Raw genomic sequence first — 24869 nt, 5'->3', positions numbered from 1 at the left:
TTCCTACATCACCGTTGATCGGAAGGCACGCCGACGGAGAATTTTTGGAGAATCGCGGTCGAATTAATACTATATTTAAATCCCTAGATAGCTATCTTTCCGCAGCCGGCTGCCTAAGATTTTTAAAATTTCAGCCGATAAACAAATTGCTTATGGTCGCATCACCTACCACAGTGAATCCTGACCTCATACCCATCTTACTAACCCCTCAAAACTCATGTGATACTTTGTCGGAGACGCAGCTGATTTAGCGGTCCCATCACTCAAGTATCGGCTAACATTCCCATCCACTTCCCGGTGTCTTACCTCTGGTCGTGGCCGGCTTCGGTATTGATCAGCATGATATGGACCTTTGAAAATTGCGAAGGGGTGATGATTGGTTCCTACTTTTCATCTGTGGTCCACGGAGCAATGTTTGGGGGTCCTGGTCAATAACGAAGTAGCAGCTACGGGTAGACACCAATGCTATGCTATGCTATGCTATTTATGCACTTTTCGGAGGCCGGATCTCAGATATTTTGAAAACCGCCCTTTTGTGTCTATTTTGGATATCACCCTTTAAATGTGAGGAAGGCATCAACCACCTAAGGGTGGATTAAGTAACGTTTTTATTTTTTGTTTATTAAAAAATACTTATGATTAATCAATATTTTGATCCCCACTTTAGGATACAAATAATTTGTTCAAAAAATTTGATAATTAAAACAATTTCACACATTTCAATGTGAGTGGAGCTCGTGGCCTATCAGCACTTTGATCATGAAATACAGCTTTCATAAAGTGTTTTTGACTGTTTCAAAGTAACAAACAGCTCAAATAAAAATGAGCAAGCAACTCTCCATTGTTGATGTATCAAAAAATGTTGATTTAAATAATAGCCGAAAACTGCAAAAGTGATTAGAATTGGTCGAACGGCTTAGAGTGATTAAAATGGGTATATTTCCCCTCGTAGTTGAACTGAAAAAATCTTATATGGGGAGGTGCGAAAACGAACTCAGTAAAGTGTTATTTTCAGTTACAGTGCATAATAGTCTGGAGTCCCAACAGACTTTTCTGGGACAATACAGATTCCCACCGAAAAAAATGGCAACATGGCAGTAACGTTAAAGTCAGTGTGAAATTAGTCACCGATTCGTATACGTCGGAAGTTTAGGCCTTTTTTATAATTGTTTATAAAGTGAAGAAGATAATAAAGAAAATGCATCTTTAAGATGCAGCGAAAGTTGCGTTTTGCCAGCTTACATTATGGTGTTGGAAGGAACCAACCTGTTAAAGGTGTTCTCCTACAAATGCCTCACGGAGAAACGACGCCATCCTTTTCGGAACATAATAAACACAGTTTTTCCTATTGCCGTTGTGGCTATTTTTGTGTTTACTCGAACTGGATTTAAGCAAGGTGGATTCAACTATGTAAACATTGTGAATAAACAGCCCTCTACAGCGGAACTCACGGAGGTAAATGCACATACCGCACACCCTTACCAAAAATCATGATTTTTTGAGTTCCAAATCCCACTTTTCATACGAATTTTTCAGTTCAACCCATATAACAATTTTTATGGTTGTAGTACCTGAACTCAAAAAATCGTATGAAAAGTGGGATTTGGAACATGAATGATTGTTGTTAGTCCTTTATTTCTGGCAGCTTTAACCTGTGCGGTCATTCGCTGTTTAGATCTGTTTGGTTTGTGTTTACGTATGAATTGGCCCCAATGTCCTGAACTATTGAAAATGATGTATATCTGGAGCAAAATTTGAAAGGGGCGGTACGACATTGCTCTTTCGACCTTTCAAATGTTGCTCCAGATATTGTCGTTTCAATTTCCCCTTGCAGTAATTTCGATTTTTAGCTTGTATAACAGCGTAACAGCTAGTAGAACAAAATGAATGGAAAGTGAAGTCAGTAAAGTAGAAAACAGCGCATGTGGTATACAATAATGAAAGGGTGCTTATGCCAACCTAAGCGAAAATACCGGAAATACGATACATTGTCGATTCAAAATCATCAACATATTGAGTTGAAACGGAGCACAGCTTAAGCACGCACACACTCTCATATTAAATTTCTCCCTCATTTCACTTTTGTGTTGTGGCGTTTTTGCTTTACCCAGCTTTCAAATTTTGAAACTAGCCTTAATAAATGGGAATAAAGTGCGATAAGATAGTAATGCTATCGCTACCTGGGAAACTCAATCGTGGCATTAACCTTCCGGCAGTTGCGCCAGTGTTCGCTTTGTGAACTTTTGTCACTGAATCAATAATTTCCCCATACAAGTATAGTACAGATCGAGGTACAGAATGCCTAGTATACAGATTGGTCAATAAATTTTAATAATAAATTGTATCAATCCAAACGGGCCGGACACCAAACGAGCATTTTGCCGTAGCCCCAGTAAAAGTTGCCAGTGTTGGAAAACTAAATAAAAGTGCTTGCCAGCGTTGCTTGAACTATCTGCATGCGTTAGTCACAGGTCACACCCATATAGCTCACCAAATACGTCGAAACGATTAGCACAACGCTATTGTAAATAGGTTAAAACGGTTAAAAACCAATCTATAGAGTTATCTACGTGCGCATGTATTGCGTGTACGCAATACATGCGCCGTGTACACGCGCCGTGTAAAAAGTGACAGTTCGTCACTTTTTAGTTTGACTTTGACCAACCAACGGGGTACAAACCTCGACTTTTTTTTGATTAGGTCCTATAAACATATGAAAGACAATAGTTTATTGGTCCTTTTCAAAAAAAACTCTGGAAACTAAAAAAGTGTCAAACGAAAAAGTGACCAACCACCGGGGGTTGAGTGTACGTACACGAAAAAGATTGAGGTTAATTTTTTTACCAGCCTGCCAAACAAATGGCGTGCTAGTGTGCGTGAGAGCAGCTTTAGATGCAAACTGCAAACCAAAATAAAAGGACTTTTGACTAATTCTTTATGAGCAGCAGCATAGACGCCTCGAGGGTTAAGTATTGCTGAGTTAGCTCGAACATTTACGTATGAATCATTCACTAGCTAGCTATATGCCTTTCTGGCGTTCATACTAGGGGAAAAATCCCTTTTTGCCTTCCTCACCTTACTGAGGAAAGGCTATAAAATAAAACCTTCATGTATACATATCGACTCAGAATCAAATTCTGAGCAAATGTCTGTGTGTGTGGTGGGATGTTGATAGAAAAAAATTGCACTGGATTATCTCGGCACTGGCTCAACCGATTTTGTCTGTTTTGGTCTCATTCGATCCGTCTTGGGGTCCCATAAGTCGCTATTGAAAATAATGAAGTTTAGATAAGTACTTCAAAAGTTATGCTAAAAAAACAATTTTAATAAAAGTCCGAAAGATTGTAAAAAGGATAGTTTTTATAAGAAAACCCGTCATGCTATACATTTCTAGAAAGGTATTGAAAAGACCTTTCCAACGAGCTAAAAAAAATTTTAGATCTGGCACTTTTTGGAAGCCGGATCTCAGATATTTTGATGAAAACGTTGTCCGGATCAATCATGCGACCTGTCCTCGGATAGGTTATCAAAAGACCTTTCTAACGAGTTTAAAAGATTGAAGATCTGACAACCCAATCAAAAGTTATAAGCACAGAAGTGCCCTGAATTATGAAGAGATGACTACCCAATCTGATGGCATGAATAATGAGTCAAATTGATAGAAAGGTCCGCCCTTTTGTGTCTATTTTGGATAGCAAAAAAAAAAAAAAATCAAACCATCCACATTAACGACCCCCGGGTCTTTTGTGGTCTCTATTGCAAGTTTCTGCTCGAACCTAGGAGTCCGAAGGCTTGAATGGGGAGAGCACCCAAACCTCTTTCTACTCCAAGGAACCTTCCACCCCAGTGTTTGAACTGACGACCTTTGGATTGCGAGTCCAACCGCCACCAGCGATTCCACCGGAGTAGGCTTGGTTTGGTGTGTTGTTTGTACTTATGGCATGGAGACGACTCCTACACCTGGAATGACTTAACGGCCTAACAACCAAGGCCGGGACCGACATTTTACTGCCTCATCCGATGGAAGGTTGGAGCAGATGGGAATCGAACCCAGAAACATCCGCTTACAAAGCGGACAGCGTAACCATTCGGCCACGCACTGCCACTGGATAGCATTACCCTTTAAATGTAAGGAAGGCACCAACCACCTAAGGGTGGATTAAGTAACGTTTTAATCTGACACTCACACTCTTCTGCAAAAAAAAAAAAAACTGCAAAAGTAAGAAAAAGTTGTCGGAATACTGTGCTGAAAATGGGTAAATTTCCCCTTTGTACTGTATTTGTATTCGTATAAATTCCGCGAATCGCATTAACTGTTGTTGCTCGGTGCGACTCTGTTTAGAAATTCGATTTCCGAGAATTGAACTAAGTGGAATGAATCAAACAGATTGTATAGGGTAAATCGGCTTGGATCGGAAACCGTATTACGCTTCATACAAATTTACGAGAGGGAGGAGAGGGTCTAAAAACCATTTTTTTTGCGTTACGTAATAAATGAACGCTCCCAAGCACGCCAAAAACAGCACAAATTTTGTTAATCAGTTGAAAAATTTAATGATTGATTGATTGATTGTTTGTTTATTTGATCAAATTTCCTTGGACAGGAAAAGCCACTAGAATGCTGGCATAAAAACCTGCTTCTTTTCGGTAAAAAAAATACAATAATTAAATACAATTATAAAGTAAATAATGAACTGCGGCTGAAGACAGAACTCCATCGGTGGAAACCTTTACGGAGTTCGGAACTGGCTGTTACGGGCTGGAAAGAAAATAAAAGAAAAAAGAACCTACGAGATGAATGTGGCAAATGAAAATATAGAATGGACAACTGTATCGGAACAATAAACGAAATATGAAGTTATAGTTATAAAATACTGTTTAACTTAAAATGTCAAAGGATTTAATAACTGCGATAAAACTAGAGATTTCTTCCTGACATTGAAGTTGAACCCATTCCTAGAAGTTCCACTATCACGCGAACCAATTTCTTTTCAACTTGACCACTTTCTTTTTTTCAAATTAGTCAAGAAGGAACACTTTCTCATATCGTAACTTCAACCACAAATCGGTTGATAACGTCATTACATTAACAGTACAGAGGCTCACTTTAACACTGGAACGCCCAACGCATGTCCAACTTACACGGACGCCCAAGCCTCCCAAAAAAGTTGGAACGGTAACTTCAACTCGCTGGTTCTCGGGCATAACTCACCCAATCAAGACGATTCTTTTTTCCAGTGATTTGTTAGGATGTCTAGATGATCCTAGAACTTTGCAGAACTCAATTTGATCAAATCTGTAATTTTTGCGACCAAAAACATCGTTCCAACTTTTTCAAAAAGACTGCCTCCGCGGAATTTTTGGTGAATTTTTTTTTAACACGCGAAAAAAAAAGTTGGAACGATGTTTTTGATCGCAAAAATTACAGATTTGATCAAATTGAGTTCTGCAAAGTGAAAAAAATTCTGTTTTGATTTGGCCTGCTTGGCCAAAAACAAAATAACAACAAAAACAAACCGTCATCCTGTTTGGCCCAGGGACCATGTGGAAAACGAAACTGTCAATGTTTACAAAGGCGCTAAAACGCAAAGGGCTGAATACGATCCCACACGAGTAAAACAATCGTTCGGGGCTTATGTTCTTTTTTCATCAATTTTATCGTAATAATTGAATTTTTCCATCAATTTAAGTTTAAGGATGCATAACTATACCATTTTTACACATGTTGTGTAAATCATTTTCGCAGTTTGCTTAATTGGTTTGAAATAGGAATTGAAAAACTAATTGCAAATTTCATTCTTGTTTTTCTCAATGTTTTGAAAAATGACAATGGCCGTTTTACAATGTTTTGCTTGAATTGGCTTATATATTACGAGCCAAGGGGAGTCTATTCACGCCAGGTTACACATGACGCCATTTTGGATTTTTCTGGCGCCAATATTTAGAGAATAATTAGTGCTATTTAGTGCTCCAAGGGCAGATTTAGTGCTCTTCAAATTTCCATACAAACTCCCATACAAAATATTGACACTCACGCCAGGTTACACATGCCGCCATTTTGGATTTTTTTGGGGTCAAAATTTAGAGAATAATTAGTGCTATTTAGTGCTCCAAGGGCAGATTTAGTGCTCTTCAAATTTCCATACAAACTCCCATACAAAATATTGACACTCACGCCAGGTTACACATGCCGCCATTTTGGATTTTTTTTGGGGTCAAAATTTAGAGAAAAATTAGTGCTATTTAGTGCTCCAAGGGCAGATTTAGTGCTCTTCAAATTTCCATACAAACTCCCATACAAAATATTGACACTCACGCCAGGTTACACATGCCGCCATTTTGGATTTTTTTTGGGGTCAAAATTTAGAGAAAAATAAGTGCTATTTAGTGCTCCAAGGGCAGATTTAGTGCTCTTCAAATTTCCATACAAACTCCCATACAAAATATTGACCCTCACGCCAGGTTACACATGCCGCCATTTTGGATTTTTTTTGGGGTCAAAATTTAGAGAAAAATAAGTGCTATTTAGTGCTCCAAGGGCAGATTTAGTGCTCTTCAAATTTCCATACAAACTCCCATACAAAATATTGACCCTCACGCCAGGTTACACATGACGCCATTTTGGATTTTTTTTGGGGTGAAAATTTAGAGAAAAATTAGTGCTATTTAGTGCTCTTCAAATTTCCATACAAACTCCCATAACAAATATTGACAATCACGCCAGGTTACACATGCCGCCGTTTTGGATATTTTGGGGTCAAAATTCAGAGAAAAAATATTGCTATTAAGTGCTCCAAGGGCAGATTTAGTGCTCTTAAAATTTCCATACAAACTAAACAAAATTTTGACTGGGTTACACATGGCACCATTTTGAATTTTTTGGGATCAAAATTAAGAGAAAAAATAGAGCTATTTAGTGCTCTTCAATTTTCCATACAAACTTTATGATAAATTTCTAATAAAGTTTCATTTGAAAACTTTTAATTAGTTTCAATAAATAAAAAACAACAATATTAAAAAGCTGGTGATGAGCTACAGGCTGAAAATTCAAAATAAACTTTGATTATGACAAAAATTAATAATTTTTCAACTTGTATGCATCAGTGCTCTGGCTGATGATATGCAAAAGACTTGAAATTGAAAATAAACTTAGATTATGACCTAAATTAATGATTTTTCAACTTCTATGATTTAGTGCTCTGGCTGGTGATGAGCAATAGACATGAAATTGAAAATATACTTTGATAATGACATAAATAAATGATTTTTCAACTTGTACAAATTAGTGCTCTGACTGGTGATGAGCAATAGAATTGAAATTGAAAATATTCTTTGATTATGACCTAAACTAATGATTTTTCAACTTCTATGATTTAGTGCTCTGGCTGGTGATGAGCAATAGACATGAAATTGAAAATAAACTTTGATAATGACCTAAATTAATGATTTTTCAACTTCTATGATTTAGTGCTTTGGCTGGTGATGAGCAATAGACATGAAATTGAAAATAAACTTAGATTATGACCTAAATTGATGATTTTTAAACTTCTTTAATGATAAGCAATAGACATGAAATTGAAAATATTCTTCGATTATGACCTAAATTAATGATTTTTAAACTTGTATGAATTAGTTCTTTGGCTGGTGATGAGCAATAGACACGAAATTGAAAATATATTTTGATTATGACCTAAATTAATGATTTTTCAACTTCTATGATTTAGTGCTCTGGCTGGTGATGAGCAATAGACATGAAATTGAAAATAAACTTAGATTATGACCTAAATTAATGATTTTTCAACTTCTATGATTTAGTGCTCTGGCTGGTGATGAGCAATAGACATGAAATTGAAAATAAACTTAGATTATGACCTAAATTAATGATTTTTAAACTTGTATGAATTAGTTCTTTGGCTGGTGATGAGCAATAGACACGAAATTGAAAATATATTTTGATTATGACCTAAATTAATGATTTTTCAACTTCTATGATTTAGTGCTCTGGCTGGTGATGAGCAAAAGACATGAAATTGAAAATATGCTTTGATTATGACCGAAACTAATGAATTTTCAACTTGTATGAATTAGTGCTTTGGCTGGTGATGAGCAATAGACTTGAAATTGAAAATATACTTTGATTATTACTTAAATTAGTGATTTTTCAACTTCTATGATTTAGTGCTCTGGCTGGTGATGAGCAAAAGACATGAAATTGAAAATATACTTTGATAATGACCTAAATTAATGATTTTTCAACTTCTATGATTTAGTGCTCTGGCTGGTGATGAGCAATAGACTTGAAATTGAAAATATGCTTTGATTATGACCGAAACTAATGAATTTTCAACTTGTATGAATTAGTGCTTTGGCTGGTGATGAGCAATAGACTTGAAATTGAAAATATTCTTTGATTATGACTTAAATTAATGATTTTTCAATTTGTATGTAGGTACTTGTATTAGTGCTTTTGCTGGTGATGAGCAATAGACTTGAAACTGAAAATATACTTTGATTATGACCTAAATTAGTGATTTTTCAACTTCTATGATTTAGTGCTCTGGCTGGTGAAAATATACTTTGATAATGACCTAAATAAATTATTTTTCAACTTCTATGATTAAGTGCTCTGGCTGGTGATGAGCAATAGACTTGAATTTGAAAATATTCTTTGATTATAACTTAAATTAATGATTTTTCAACCTGTATGAATCAGTGCTCTGACTTATCATCTTATCATCTTGTATATCAAAGAACATTTTCAATTGCAATTTTCTCATAACCAGCTACAACACCTATTAAAATAAGTTCTTAAATCATTGATTTAGGTCATAATCAAAGCATATTTTCAGTTTCAAGTCTATTGCTCATCACCAGTCAGAGCACTAAATCATAGAAGTTGAAAAATCATTAATTGAGGTCATAATCTAAGTTTATTTTCAATTTCATGTCTATTGCTCATCACCAGCCAGAACACTTAATTAAAGAAGTTGAAAAATCATTTATTTAGGTCATTATCAAAGTATATTTTCAATTTCAAGTCTATTGCTCATCACCATCTAGAGCACTAAATCATAGAAGTTGAAAAATCATTAGTTGAGGTCATTATCAAATTATATTTTCAATTTCATGTCTATTGCTCATCACCATCTAGAGCACTAAATAATAGAAGTTGAAAAATCATTAATTTAGGTCATTATCAAATTATATTTTCAATTTCATGTCTTTTGCTCATCACCAGCCAGAGCACTAAATTATAGAAGTTGAAAAATCATTAATTGAGGTCATAATCTAAGTTTATTTTCAATTTCATGTCTATTGCTCATCACCAGCCAGAGCACTAAATCATAGAAGTTTAAGAATCATTTATTTAGGTCATAATGAAAATATATTTTCAATTTCATGTCTATTGCTCATCACCAGCCAGAGCACTAAATCATAGAAGTTTAAAAATCATTTATTGAGGTAATTATCAAAGTATATTTAGAATATCATGTCTATTGCTCATCTCCAGCCAGAGCACTAAATCATAGAAGTTTAAAAATCATTTATCAAAGTATATTTTTAATTTCATGTCTATTGCTTATCACCAGCCAGAGCACTAAATCATAGAAGTTGAAAAATCATTAATTGAGGTCATAATCAAAGTATATTTTCAATATCCTGTCTAGTACTCATCACCAGCCAGAGCACTAAATCATAGAAGTTTAAAAATCATTTATCAAAGTATATTTTCAATTTCATGTCTATTGCTCATCACCAGCCAGAGCACTAAATCATAGAAGTTGAAAAATCATTAATTGAGGTCATAATCTAAGTTTATTTTCAATTTCATGTCTATTGCTCATCACCAGCCAGAGCACTAAATCATAGAAGTTTAAGAATCATTTATTTAGGTCATAATGAAAATATATTTTCAATTTCATGTCTATTGCTCATCACCAGCCAGAGCACTAAATCATAGAAGTTTAAAAATCATTAATTGAGGTCATTATCAAAGAATATTTTCAATTTCATGTCTATTGCGCATCACCAGCCAGAGCACTAAATCATAGAAGTTTAAAAATCATTTATCAAAGTATATTTTCAATTTCATGTCTATTGCTCATCACCAGCCAGAGCACTAAATCATAGAAGTTTAAAAATCATTAATTGAGGTCATTATCAAAGAATATTTTCAATTTCATGTCTTTTGCTCATCACCAGCCAGAGCACTAAATCATAGAAGTTGAAAAAACATTAATTTAGGTCATTATCAAAGTATATTTTCAATATCCTGTCTATTACTCATCACCAGCCAGAGCACTAAATCATAGAAGTTTAAAAATCATTTATCAAAGTATATTTTCAATTTCATGTCTATTGCTCATCACCAGCCAGAGCACTAAATCATAGAAGTTTAAGAATCATTAATTTAGGTCATAATGAAAATATATTTTCAATTTCATGTCTATTGCTCATCACCAGCCAGAGCACTAAATCATAGAAGTTTAAAAATCATTAATTGAGGTCATTATCAAAGAATATTTTCAATTTCATGTCTATTGCGCATCACCAGCCAGAGCACTAAATCATAGAAGTTTAAAAATCATTTATCAAAATATATTTTCAATTTCATGTCTATTGCTCATCACCAGCCAGAGCACTAAATCATAGAAGTTTAAAAATCATTAATTGAGGTCATTATCAAAGAATATTTTCAATTTCATGTCTTTTGCTCATCACCAGCCAGAGCACTAAATCATAGAAGTTGAATAAACATTAATTTAGGTCATTATCAAAGTATATTTAGAATTTCATGTCTATTGCTCATCACCAGCCAGAGCACTAAATCATAGAAGTTTAAAAATCATTTATCAAAGTATATTTTCAATTTCATGTCTATTGCTCATCACCAGCCAGAGCACTAAATCATAGAAGTTTAAAAATAATTAATTGAGGTCATTATCAAAGAATATTTTCAATTTCATGTCTTTTGCTCTTCACCAGCCAGAGCACTAAATCATAGAAGTTGAAAAAACATTAATTTAGGTCATTATCAAAGTATATTTAGAATTTCATGTCTATTGCTCATCACCAGCCAGAGCACTAAATCATAGAAGTTTAAAAATCATTTATCAAATTATATTTTCAATTTCATGTCTATTGCTCATCACCAGCCAGAGCACTAAATCATAGAAGTTTAAAAATCATTAATTGAGGTCATTATCAAAGAATATTTTCAATTTCATGTCTTTTGCTCATCACCAGCCAGAGCACTAAATCATAGAAGTTGAATAAACATTAATTTAGGTCATTATCAAAGTATATTTAGAATTTCATGTCTATTGCTCATCACCAGCCAGAGCACTAAATCGTAGAAGTTGAAAAATCATTAATTTAGGTCATAATCAAAGTATATTTTCAATTTCATGTCTATTGCTCATCACCAGCCAGAGCACTAAATCATAGAAGTTTAAGAATCATTAATTTAGGTCATAATGAAAATATATTTTCAATTTCATGTCTATTGCTCATCACCAGCCAGAGCACTAAATCATAGAAGTTTAAGAATCATTAATTTAGGTCATAATGAAAATATATTTTAAATTTCATGTCTATTGCTCATCACCATCCAGAGCACTAAATCATAGAAGTTGAAAAATCATTAATTGAGGTCATTATCAAAGAATATTTTCGATTTCATGTCTTTTGCTCATCACCAGCCAGAGCACTAAATCATAGAAGTTGAAAATTCATTAATTTAGGTCATAATCAAAGAATATTTTCAATTTCATGTCTATTACTCATCACCAGCCAGAGCACTAAATCATAGAAGTTTAAAAATCATTAATTTTGGTCATAATCAAAGTATATTTTCAATTTCATTTCTATTGCTCATCACCAGCCAGAGCACTAAAGCGTAGAAGTTGAAAATTCATTAATTTAGGTCATAATCAAAGTATATTTTCAATTTCATGTCTATTGCTCATCACCAGCCAGAGCACTAAATCATAGAAGTTTAAGAATCATCAATTTAGGTCATAAAGAAAATATATTTTCAATTTCATGTCTATTGCTCATCACCAGCCAGAGCACTAAATCATAGAAGTTTAAAAATCATTAATTGAGGTCATTATCAAAGAATATTTTCAATTTCATGTCTATTGCTCATCACCAGCCAGAGCACTAAATCATAGAAGTTGAAAAATCATTAATTTAGGTCATTATCAAAGTATATTTTCAATTTCATGTCTATTGCTCATCACCAGCCAGAGCACTAAATTATAGAAGTTGAAAAATCATTAATTTTGGTCATAATCAAAGTATATTTTCAATTTCATGTCTATTGCTCATCACCAGCCAGAGCACTAAATCATAGAAGTTGAAAAATCATTAATTTAGGTCATAATCAAAGTATATTTTCAATTTCATGTCTATTGCTCATCACCAGCCAGAGCACTAAATCATAGAAGTTTAAAAATCATTAATTTAGGTCATAATGAAAATATATTTTCAATTTCATGTCTATTGCTCATCACCAGCCAGAGCACTAAATCATAGAAGTTTAAAAATCATTAATTTAGGTCATAATGAAAATATATTTTCAATTTCATGTCTATTGCTCATCACCAGCCAGAGCACTAAATCATAGAAGTTTAAAAATCATTTATTAAGGTCATTATCAAAGTATATTTTCAATTTCATGTCTTTTGCTCATCACCAGCCAGAGCACTAAATCATAGAAGTTTAAAAATCATTAATTGAGGTCATTATCAAAAAATATTTTAAATTTCTTGTCTATTGCTCATCACCAGCCAGAGCACTAAATCATAGAAGTTTAAGAATCATTAATTTAGGTCATAATGAAAATATATTTTCAATTTCATGTCTATTACTCATCACCAGCCAGAGCACTAAATCATAGAAGTTGAAAAATCATTAATTTAGGTCATAATGAAAATATATTTTCAATTTCATGTCTATTGATCATCACCAGCCAGAGCACTAAATCATAGAAGTTTAAGAATCATTAATTTAGGTCATAATGAAAATATATTTTAAATTTCATGTCTATTGCTCATCACCAGTCAGAGCACTAAATCATAGAAGTTTAAAAATCATTTATTAAGGTCATTATCAAAGTATATTTTCAATTTCATGTCTATTGCTCATCACCAGCCAGAGCACTAAATCATAGAAGTTGAATAAACATTAATTTAGGTCATTATCAAAGTATATTTAGAATTTCATGTCTATTGCTCATCACCAGCCAGAGCACTAAATCATAGAAGTTTAAAAATCATTTATTAAGGTCATTATCAAAGTATATTTTCAATTTCATGTCTATTGCTCATCACCAGCCAGAGCACTAAATCATAGAAGTTTAAAAATCATTAATTGAGGTCATTATCAAAAAATATTTTAAATTTCATGTCTATTGCTCATCACCAGCCAGAGCACTAAATCATAGAAGTTTAAGAATCATTAATTTAGGTCATAATGAAAATATATTTTCAATTTCATGTCTATTACTCATCACCAGCCAGAGCACTAAATCATAGAAGTTGAAAAATCATTAATTTAGGTCATAATGAAAATATATTTTCAATTTCATGTCTATTGATCATCACCAGCCAGAGCACTAAATCATAGAAGTTTAAGAATCATTAATTTAGGTCATAATGAAAATATATTTTAAATTTCATGTCTATTGCTCATCACCAGCCAGAGCACTAAATCATAGAAGTTGAAAAATCATTAATTTTGGTCATAATCTAAGTTTATTTTCAATTTCAAGTCTTTTGCATATCACCAGCCAGAGCACTGATGCATACAAGTTGAAAAATTATTAATTTTGGTCATAATCAAAGTTTTTTTTTTGAATTTTAAGCCTGTAGCTCATCACCAGCTACTTAATATTATTTTTTTTTATTTATTAAAACTAATTAAAAGTTTTCAAATGAAACTTTATTTAGAAATTTATCATAAAGTTTGTATGGAAAATTGAAGAGCACTAAATAGCTCTATTTTTTCTCTAAATTTTGATCCCAAAAAATTCAAAATGGTGCCATGTGTAACCCAGTCAAAATTTTGTTTAGTTTGTCGGAAATTTTAAGAGCACTAAATCTGCCCTTGGAGCACTCAATAGCAATATTTTTTCTCTGAATTTTGACCCCAAAACATCCAAAACGGCGGCATGTGTAACCTGGCGTGATTGTCAATATTTGTTATGGGAGTTTGTATGGAAATTTGAAGAGCACTTAACCTGCCTTTGGAGCACTAAATAGCACTTATTTTTCTCTAAATTTTTACACAAAAAATCTAAAATGGCGGCAAGTGTAACCTGGCGTGAGTGTCAATATTTTGTATGGGAGTTTGTATGGAAATTTGAAGAGCACTAAATCTTCCTTTGGAGCATTAAATAGCACTAATTTTTCTCTAAATCTTGACCCCAAAAAAAATCCAAAATGGCGGCATGTGTAACCTGGCGTGAGTGTCAATATTTTGTTATGGGAGTTTGTATGGAAATTTGAAGAGCACTAAATCTGCCCTTAGAGCACTAAATAGCACTAATTTTTCTCTAAATTTTGACCCCAAAAAAATATCCAAAATGGCGTCATTTTTAACCTGGCGTGAGTGTCAATATTTTGTATGGGAGTTTGTATGGAAATTTGAAGAGCACTAAATCTGCCCTTGGAGCATTAAATAGCACTAATTTTTCTCTAAATTTTGACCCCAAAAAAATCCAAAATGGCGGCATGTGTAACCTGGCGTGAGTGTCAATATTTTGTATGGGAGTTTTTATGGAAATTTGAAGAGCACTAAATCTGCCCTTAGAGCACTAAATAGCACTAATTTTTCTCTAAATTTTGACCCCAAAAAAATATCCAAAATGGCGTCATTTTTAACCTGGCGTGAGTGTCAATATTTTGTATGGGAGTTTGTATGGAAATTTGAAGAGCACTAAATCTGCCCTTGGAGCACTAAATAGCACTAATTTTTCTCTAAATTTTGACCCCAAAAAAAATCCAAAATGGCGGCATGTGTAACCTGGCGTGAGTGTCAATATGTTGTATGGGAGTTTGTATGGAAATTTGAAGAGCACTAAATCTGCCCTTGGAGCACTAAATAGCACTAATTTTTCTCTAAATTTTGACCCCAAAAAAATCCAAAATGGCGGCATGTGTAACCTGGCGTGAGTGTCAATATTTTGTATGGGAGTTTGTATGGAAATTTGAAGAGCACTAAATCTGCCCTTGGAGCACTAAATAGCACTAATTTTTCTCTAAATTTTGACCCCAAAAAAATCCAAAATGGCGGCATGTGTAACCTGGCGTGAGTGTCAATATTTTGTATGGGAGTTTGTATGGAAATTTGAAGAGCACTAAATCTGCCCTTGGAGCACTAAATAGCACTAATTATTCTCTAAATATTGGCGCCAGAAAAATCCAAAATGGCGTCATGTGTAACCTGGCGTGAATAGACTGCCAAGGGGTACCAAATATGTTTTTCAAAAGTTTTCTTTTTTTTTCTTGTCACCCTAACAGTGCACATGTGTTTAAAAGTTGACTTTCATCGTTGATCAAAATTATCGTTGCTAGGATAGATACTTGAAAGCATATAAGAAGTGTGCACTCAATCTCATTATTTTGCAATTCAGTTTTGAAAATACTTCCTTTTCCTGTCATTCTAGGGCTACGATATGGCCTAGTTTTCGTCACCAAAAATAACAGTGCCGAAAAGTTTATCACAGCACTCAATTGTACGAAATTGTCAGCACCAGTATCGAAAAGTAATACTTTACGAAACAGTTTTAGGTTTTGACTTGACCAAACCCATGGAAGCCAAATCAAAGAGTGGAATCACTTTTACCAGTACATACATCATGTCCATGTCGAATTAAATATCATGGCCGAAATAAATTATTAAAATAGACTACGTAACATTTCATGTTAGCAGAACGCACAAAAGAGCCACTTTCCTTGGTGTCCTGTAGAGGACGACAACCTCTTAAAAAAAAGTTATTCGAAATGCCACGCAACCGCAACAATAAATCCAGAGCAACATTTGAAAGGGGCGGTACGACATTGCTCTTACGGCCTTTCGTCCCATTTAAACGCGTGTAATGAAAGGCCGTAAGAGCAATGTCGTACCGCCCCTTTCAAATGTTGCTCCAGAAATAAAGAACACGTGTTTAATGAGTCCTAACGATTTATTTTTGAGAAAGTTGTCTTTTGTTATTTTTATTCTCTTTGGATAATTAATTTGATATCGCACAAGAGCAATTCCATGCCAAATAGGGAATCGGTTGTACCCGACCCTCTCCGATTTCAATGAAACTTTGTAGACATGTTATCCTACGCTTATATAAGCCATTTTTGTGTATATGGAGCCAGTTCCACACGATAATGACATTTGAGAAGGGCGTAAGTGTTTTAAATATTTTTGTAATTCGGAATTTAAATATTTCTGTATTTCGAAGCCGTTGCATCGTATCAAAAAGTGGTCAAAGACAAACTTGTAGGAAATTTGACGGGCTTTTCGATAAAAATACACTGAAAGAAAAAAACACCCAACTTTTATGAGATTTTTTGATTTTTAAGTTTAAAAGTCAAATTTGAGGGGGAGCCCACGATTTTTTTTCGTTCAAAATTTTTGTGAAGATAGCCTAAGATGTTACAAAAAGACTCACGAAAAATGCAGGATGGAGCAACTCACCTAAAAAAATACAAAAATCATTTACTGAAACTGTTTTTTTCAAAAGTGCTCTAAACGTCAAAATTTTCAAAAACCGAATACGGGAATCGATTCTCCAGACAATTTTAAATAAAAGTCTCCATATTGACTACTGTCCTAAGTCCAATCCTTGTAAAGTTACAGCGGTTTTAAAAATAAAAATGTTGAAAAAATAGGTTTTTTGATGGTTTTTGGCAATTTCTATATGACAGACTTGATTTTTCAGTCTCGTAAATATTTTTACCGGAAAGCTCGTCCAATTTCCCATAAGTTTGTCTTTGACCACATTTCAATTGGATGTATGGGCTTACAGATATAAGCTAATTTACTATCCAGGTTACTATACTACACTGAAAAAATATGATGTTTTCAGTTATGAGCAATGTAATAAGCTTATATCTGTAAGCCCATACATCCAATTGAAATGTGGTCAAAGACAAACTTATGGGAAATTGGACGAGCTTTCCGGTAAAAATATTTACGAGACTGAAAAATCAAGTCTGTCATATAGAAATTGCCAAAAACCATCAAAAAACCTATTTTTTCAACATTTTTATTTTTAAAACCGCTGTAACTTCACAAGGATTGGACTTAGGACAGTAGTCAATATGGAGACATTTATGTAAAATTGTCTGGAGAATCGATTCCCGTATTCGGTTTTTGAAAATTTTGATGTTTAGAGCACTTTTCAAAAAAACAGTTTCAGTAAATGATTTTTGTATTTTTTTAGGTGAGTTGCTCCATCCTGCATTTTTCGTGAGTCTTTTTGTAACATCTTAGGCTATCTTCACAAAAATTTTGAACGAAAAAAAATCGTGGGCTCCCCCTCAAATTTGACTTTTAAACTTAAAAATCAAAAAATCTCATAAATGTTGACTGTTTTTTTCTTTCAGTGTATTTCTATCGAAAAGCCCGTCAAATTTCCTACAAGTTTGTCTTTGACCACTTTTTGATACGATGCAACGGCTTCGAGAGACAGAAATATTTAAATTCCGAATTACAAAAATATTTAAAACACTTACGCCCTTCTCAAATGTCATTATCGTGTGGAACTGGCTCCATATACACAAAAATGGCTTATATAAGCGTAGGATAACATGTCTACAAAGTTTCATTGAAATCGGAGAGGGTCGAGAAAAAAGTACCTGAAAAATTCCTGTTTTGGGCTGGAATTGCTCACAAATAATCGCAAAAATGTCTTACTGTATGAAATTTAGTAAACAAAATGCAAAAACAATGTTTTGAATAATATTTTTTAATCGCAAAACTTCAGGATGATGTTGTCGCTTTCTATCCAACGGGATCATTCAGCAAGCTGCTGTATGCACCCAGCAATGATTTCACCGAGGAGTTGATCGAGCACACGCGAATGAAACTGTTTGTCACTCATGATCGTAAGTATCTTGTGGCTATGTCCTACTCGTTGCCCCGATTGACCCAATCTTCTTCCTTTCAGGGGTTGAAAGTTTTACCACGACCACCGAGCTGGAACATGCCCTCCTCGTGACGTCGGATTTTTTCGCGATCGTTTTCGACTCCAACTCGTCGGTCAACACCCGACTGAGCTACACGATCCGCACCAAGAACAACAACTTTCGCACGGGTGAGGTGTACTCGCGGGATCTGTTTACGAGCTACCTGAAAGATCGAAACGAGTACTTTGAGAGTGGATTTTTGGCGCTGCAGTACGCGATCGAGCGATCATTTTTGGAGCTTCGTACGGGCCTAGCGGACCAGGTGCTGCCCGAGTATGAGTTCAAGCACGTGCCGCTGGGCGGTGCCCGGCCCCAGGAGGCGTCCCAGATCTATGCGGTGTGCATTGTGGTGGCGATATTTGTTGCTGTGGCATGTACATACTTACTGTTGGTACCGCTGGTGGAGGAGAAAGCATCCGGCATGAAGGAATATCTGAAGATCGCGACCCCGTACAGCTACTGGAACGAGGTTGCCGTTTTTGGAATTAATTTGCTTCACCTTGGCTTGATATCCATGGCGTGTGTGGTCATTTCGTGTGCGGCCTCCGTTTGGGAACAGACGGCAGCGCAGATGGTTAGCACGAGCCTGCTCTTCCTGCTGTTCATAACGTGTATGATCGCGTACACATTTTTCATCAGCGCCCTGCTGGAATCGGTGACGATCGCAACGATTGTGGCACCAATCTGTTACCTTGCGCCGCTGATTTTGGTGATCGTGCAGGTGCGCTTCGAAGCACTGCTGTCCATATTCCCGATGGCTGGGTTTAGCGTGGGTATTTCGATTTTGAACAACTTTCAAAACTCTTGGCACAGCTTTAGGGCGGCTCACGCGTTCCTCACTGGGTACCCCGGAAATGAACGGATTAATTTGTTTGGAGTGCTGACCTTACAGCTGTTTGGGACGCTTTTGTGGACTTTTTTGTGGTTCTACATTTCGAACGTTTGGCCCGGTCGTTACGGGACACCAAAAGGATATCTGTTCCTGTTCAGCAGCGATTACTACCAGAAAGGAAAGAACAAGATCAACTCTCGATTGGACAACTCGAGCTTGACGGAAGATGACGCTGACGGCGCCCACAAGGGCGTGATGGAGGAAGGAGATCATTTGGACAAAGTAGTCAAGATTAGCAATCTGAACAAGATTTACAAAACTTCGTATGGAACGCGGACGGCCGTGAAGAACTTATCGCTGAAGATTTACAAAAACCGCATAACGGCCCTGCTGGGACACAACGGCGCTGGCAAGACGACCACGATGAACATCATCACCGGCATGACGCCACGTACCTCGGGCCGGATCGAAATCGACGGCGACGACAACGCGAGCAACTACCGTCAGCAGATTGGCTTCTGTCCGCAGCACAACGTTGCGCTCGGGTACATGAACTGCCGCGAGCACCTGGTCTTCTTCGGGGCACTCCGCGGGATGAGTATGGCCGATGCAGAACGCAAAGCGGACGAGATTCTGGAGCGGGTCAATTTGTCGGATAAAAGCGAAGAAGTGTTGTCGAACTTGTCCGGCGGAATGAAGCGAAGGTTGTGCTTGGCAAACGCGATCATTGGCCGAACCAAGCTGTTGATACTTGACGAACCGACGTCCGGGTTGGATCCGGAATCGCGTCGGGACATTTGGGATGTGTTGTTGAAATTGAAGAAAGATCACACCATACTGATCACCACGCACTTTATGGAGGAAGCGGACGTCCTTGGGGATTGGATCGCCATCATGGAAAACGGAGAACTGATCGCGTTCGGAACATCGATCTTCTTGAAGCACCACTACGGCAAAGGCTACACGCTGAAGCTGCTCAAGCGTAACGACTTCAAACGGAGCCAGGTGATGGCCACGATAGAGGATCACGTTGGCAGGGTGGTCGAAAGACCCGCCGTCGAGTCGCTCTTCGCTGTGACGCTTCCGTACAGCTACATTGACGCGTACGCCGCCCTTCTGAAGGAACTGGAAGACAACCGGGACGAGCTGGGAATCGACTCGATCAGCATCACCAACGCGACGCTGGAGGAAGTTTTTCTCAAGTAAGAAACCTCACTAGGAACATTCGTTGAAATAACCCACTAATTCAAACCCTTCTTCCAGCTCGTCCTCGCACAACAAAGCCCTGGAGGTGGAAGCCAGCATCGACGTCCCGGATGCACCCATCACGTCGCGGTCGGCCAGTTTCGTGCGCGAGCCCACCAGCCCACAAAAGTACGAAAGAATCACTCTGCCCTCGACGCTCCAGATGCGCGCGATCGCGTACAAAAAGCTCCTGCACATCCGGCGGAACCTGCACATGTACGGCATCATGTCCGCGCTGCCGGTTGCGGTGACAATTCTGTGCTTTCTGTTCAGCGGCGGGTACTACCGCACCGAGTACGATTCGATCGTGCTGCACCACGGCTCGATCAAGCGCCCGTTTGCGGTGATCGTGGTGAACGGTAACGATCGGCCGGTCGACCTGAAGAACGGGTCGTTCTTCCGTGGGTTGGAGCTGATCGTGACGGAGGACGTGGACGTGGATGGTTTTCTGATGGCTGAAGCCGCGAAAGATCGCACTCGATACCACGATCAGCTGGTGGCGGCGATCGAGTTTAACGTTAGTGAGCACAAGTTGAAGGTTTTGCACAATAACAATTTGCTGCACAGCTCGGGGATAGCGATCAATCTGGCCAGCAATCTGCTGCTGCATTACTACGGTTATCCGGAGGCGGATGTGACGGCGAAGAATAGCCCGTCGAACCGCCGGCTACAGGTGGACTCGTTTGCGCCTTATTTGTTCACCGAAGCAATTTCTCTGTGTAAGTTTGAAGAGTGATTTCGAAGGAATCTGACTGACGCGATCTTACCATTGCAGCCTTTATGTTGTACATCTTGCAGTACCTGCAGCTTCCGTATCTGGAAGCGTCGACGGGTTTCAAGCAGCTGCACAACGTAAACCGGTACCTGTACTGGGGCACCACGCTGGCGTTTGACTTTGCCCTCCACGTGATCATCTGCCTGCTAGTGTTTGTTTTTGCGCTAAACATGGATCGCGAGAGCGTCTTCAGCCGGTACGAGCACGGTCAAATTGTAGGGATTCTGATCCTGTACGGACTGGTCGCCCTGCTGGTGATCTACATCGTAAGCCAGTGCGTCGACAAGATGGACACGGCGGTGACCTGCATGAGTTACCTCATGCTGATCGGAGTCTGCGGCGTGTTTCTTCTGTCGGACGGGGCCGATAAGATCCGTGAAAATGACGGCTTGATACTGCTGTTGCACCCGATCCCGGAGTTTGCGCTCAAGCACTCGCTGCGGGTCGTGTACGAGAATCAGAAGGTGAGCAAGATTCAAGCGCTGGTACGGCAGAATACCTTCGGTGGAAATCCGACCTGGGACGGCATTAAACCGCTCAGTTTGACGTATCTTTACGTGGTGGTACCGATCATGGTGATCATTTTCGCACTGCTGTTGAACGAATTCATCGAGAACATCTACCGGAGGGAGGCGCTGGTCACCAGAAAGGTGAGAATGTCTGCTACCTTGAAAGTTATTCTCAGTTGCGGGACCAAAAGAAGGAAACGAAGGGCTATTGATCAACCGGACTCGAACTACGAACTACGGCACGAAGTTGACGACGATGTGGACGCGGAGAACAAGATGGTCGATCAGTTGATTACCAACGAACAGCCGCCATTCTCGCCGCACACGATCGCGGTGCACAACTTGAAGAAGCGCTACCTGGATCTACCGGCCGTCCGCGGAATCAGCTTCGCCGTGAAACGTGGCGAGTGTTTCGGACTGCTCGGGATGAACGGAGCTGGCAAAACGAGTACGTTCCAGATGATCACCCAGAACCTGCCGATCACCGACGGAACCATCTATCTGAACGAACAGAACGTGCGATCGTCCCACAGCAAAGACTACCGGGCTCAGTACGGCTACTGTCCGCAGGGCGACTCCCTCCTAGACTTTATGACTCCGTACGAGCTGGTCAAGTACACCGCACTCATGAAGGACATCAAAACACCGGACAATTTCATCAGCATGTGGCTCACCGATCTGGACATCCTGTCGTTCGCCCACAGCCGCACCAACGAGTGCTCCGGCGGCACAAAGCGCAAGGTCAACACCGTCCTAGCGATGCTCGGCAATCCGTCGATCGTGTTCCTGGACGAACCCACGACCGGAGTCGACCCCAAGTCACGCCACTACGTGTGGAGTCGCATCAAGGCACTGCAGAGGCACGATCAAACGATCATTCTGACCTCGCACAGCATGGACGAGTGCGAAGAGCTGTGCAACCGGCTGTCGATCATGGTCGACGGGCAGCTGCGTTGCATCGGCTTCATCCAGCGATTGAAGGAAAAGTACGGCAAAGGGTTCAACCTGCTGTTGAAGCTCACCGGTAACGATCCGGTCGCGACTTGCGCGTTAATTCAAACCATCCAGGCCCAATTCCACCCCTGCGAGCTCAAGGAAGAACACGACGTAAGTTGGCACCACCCCCCTAACAGAAACGCAATGTAACATCTCTCTTTCTCCATCTCGCAGGGCATCCTAAAATTCCTCGTACGTGAACCGATCCTGCTGTCCGAGCTGTTTTCTGGTATCACCGCCATCAAACACGACCATGCCAGCCTCGTGCAAAGCTTCTCGATTAACGAAACCTCTTTGGAAGACATTTTTCTTAACTTTAGACCGCCCACGGGCGAATCACGCGCCTGCCAGTTGGTGGATGTGGTTTGATTTTTTTTTTTTTTCCTTCACAGCCTAAAATACTGTTTGTATAAGTAATATCACAAGTAAACGTTAGAGGGATAAAACCATATACAACAGCATTCTCAATAAGAAAGAAATGCTTTAAATGCGATTTTGTATGAGAAAAAGTGCATTTTAGTTGTGTCTATTCTTGAACAAGCCATTCTTGTGGTTTTTGGCATCTTCATAAACGTGCAGGCCAAGTTTTTGCGAGGAATTTTCTTTTGGGAAATTGATTTCAATACGGTAAAGTACAGGCTTTTAAAGATAATAATCAATCAAAGTCGATCCGTTAGGATCCTACCAACTTTGCGTTTCATGGTAATGTTCTTTGGCCCCCTCCCCCCCTTTATCACGCTTTTCCTATACTTATAACATGCAATGTCACACTTGCTCAGACCCCCCCTCCCCTTCTAGAGCGTTACACACTTTATGGATGACGGCCAACATGTACACACAGATAGATTTGTTTTTGTTCGCCGCGGGATTTGAGTCGGCAACTTCTGGATTGTTAATCCAGTGCGCGTTACGATTGATCCACCTATAGGCAGACATAACATCTATCAAGGCAATACTAACCAGCGTCACCTGCGTTCAGGGTGGCCACTCAAGTCGGGAAATCGGGAAAGTCGGGAAAAAGTCGGGAATTCGCCAAAATCCGCCAAGACTCGGGAAAAAGTCGGGAATTTATGATTTTTTGTCAAAAAGTCGGGAAAGTCGGGAATTCCAAGCATACTTGTTTTAAAATTAATTTTAACTCTTCAATAATTTTGTAATATTTTGTACAATTTTCAAATTGAATTCACTCAATTCTGCTTTAGTGACTTACTATTAATTTAAGGTTCTTTTAACTATTTCAATTTTATTGAGTATGGAAAAGGTTTTTAAGACATCCAAAATCTTAATAAATATTGGATGCAGTTGACACAGATTTTGATAATATTTTTTTATGAATCAAATGATCTCTATTATTTTTTGTTTATCAACAAGACGTCAAGTTAATGAAAAACTAAAATAAAAATAGAGCCTAATGTCCAGCTTAGAGTTATGGTTATATTTCATTTTGTCACATAGATTGAATATTTAAAAACAGATACCAACTTGAGTTTGGCAATGGTTTATGTTTGTAAGTATTTTTAGTTGTTTAACTAAATTCATTAAGCAATTTCAAATATATTTTTTCCAAATGGTGTCCTTGAACTTTTTTTGTGAACATGGGTAAATTACCTTCTATAGATAAAGCTTGATTTATCATTTCAGTTTTCGGAAAACTTAAATATCGAATAAAATCCAAAATTGAAAATCTTTTTTACGTTTTGAATACATGAAGAAAATATTGAAATTGCAAAAAAAAATATCCAAGAAATTTATTGCAAAATTGTTAAAAAAAATGTCTCTTCAAACATTTTGCTTAAAATAAGTGGGAAAATATGAATGAAATTTAAAATTCAGTTATCTTTAACTTTTTGCCATTTCCAGTTGGAACGAAGTATATCAAAAACTATACGTTTACCAATTTAAAAAATATATAACATAAAAGTTATAAGTATTGTTGAACTTTCGATTTTTTTATTACGAATAATTGTTTGTGTTTCTACTCTGAATCATAATAATGAATTTTAATTTTTGAAGTATTTTTTTTTTGTTTAGTTTCTGTGTTTACAAAAATTGCAAATAGTTGGATTTTTTTCAATTAATGTAAAATTGTGTTTCGATAGTTGATATTGACTTTTCTTATATTTCTCTACAGAGAGTTTTTTGTTTGAAATCATTCTTTAGATAAGAAATGCCTATTATTTGAGCTTTCTGGAAAAGTCTGGAAAAAGTCGGGAACTTGAAAATTAGATTTGAGTGGTCACCCTGCTGCGTTGCAATGAACGATCTTATCTTTAAAAGCCCTGTACTCTGGTTAGGAGCTTAAGACACCAACTGTTAAAAAA

At 37.4% G+C, this 24869-nt stretch overlaps 1 protein-coding gene across 1 annotated transcript; it reads left to right on the top strand.

The window, feature by feature from the left end:
* The first annotated feature begins 1127 nt into the window (after nt 1-1127).
* Nucleotides 1128-24443, top strand: LOC120426332 (ATP-binding cassette sub-family A member 2-like). Its single transcript, XM_039591092.2, has 6 exons — nt 1128-1455; nt 17990-18110; nt 18173-20225; nt 20287-20987; nt 21044-22659; nt 22723-24443. The coding sequence occupies exons 1-6, from the start codon at nt 1246-1248 to the stop codon at nt 22915-22917; spliced, it is 4896 nt and encodes a 1631-aa protein (XP_039447026.1). The 5' UTR covers nt 1128-1245; the 3' UTR covers nt 22918-24443.
* The last annotated feature ends 426 nt before the right edge of the window (nt 24444-24869 follow it).

Source organism: Culex pipiens, chromosome 3, assembly GCF_016801865.2.
Source record: "Culex pipiens pallens isolate TS chromosome 3, TS_CPP_V2, whole genome shotgun sequence".
Lineage (NCBI taxonomy): Eukaryota > Metazoa > Arthropoda > Insecta > Diptera > Culicidae > Culex > Culex pipiens.
Note: the sequence above shows the minus strand (reverse complement) of the source record. Positions and strands in the feature narration are given on the sequence as shown.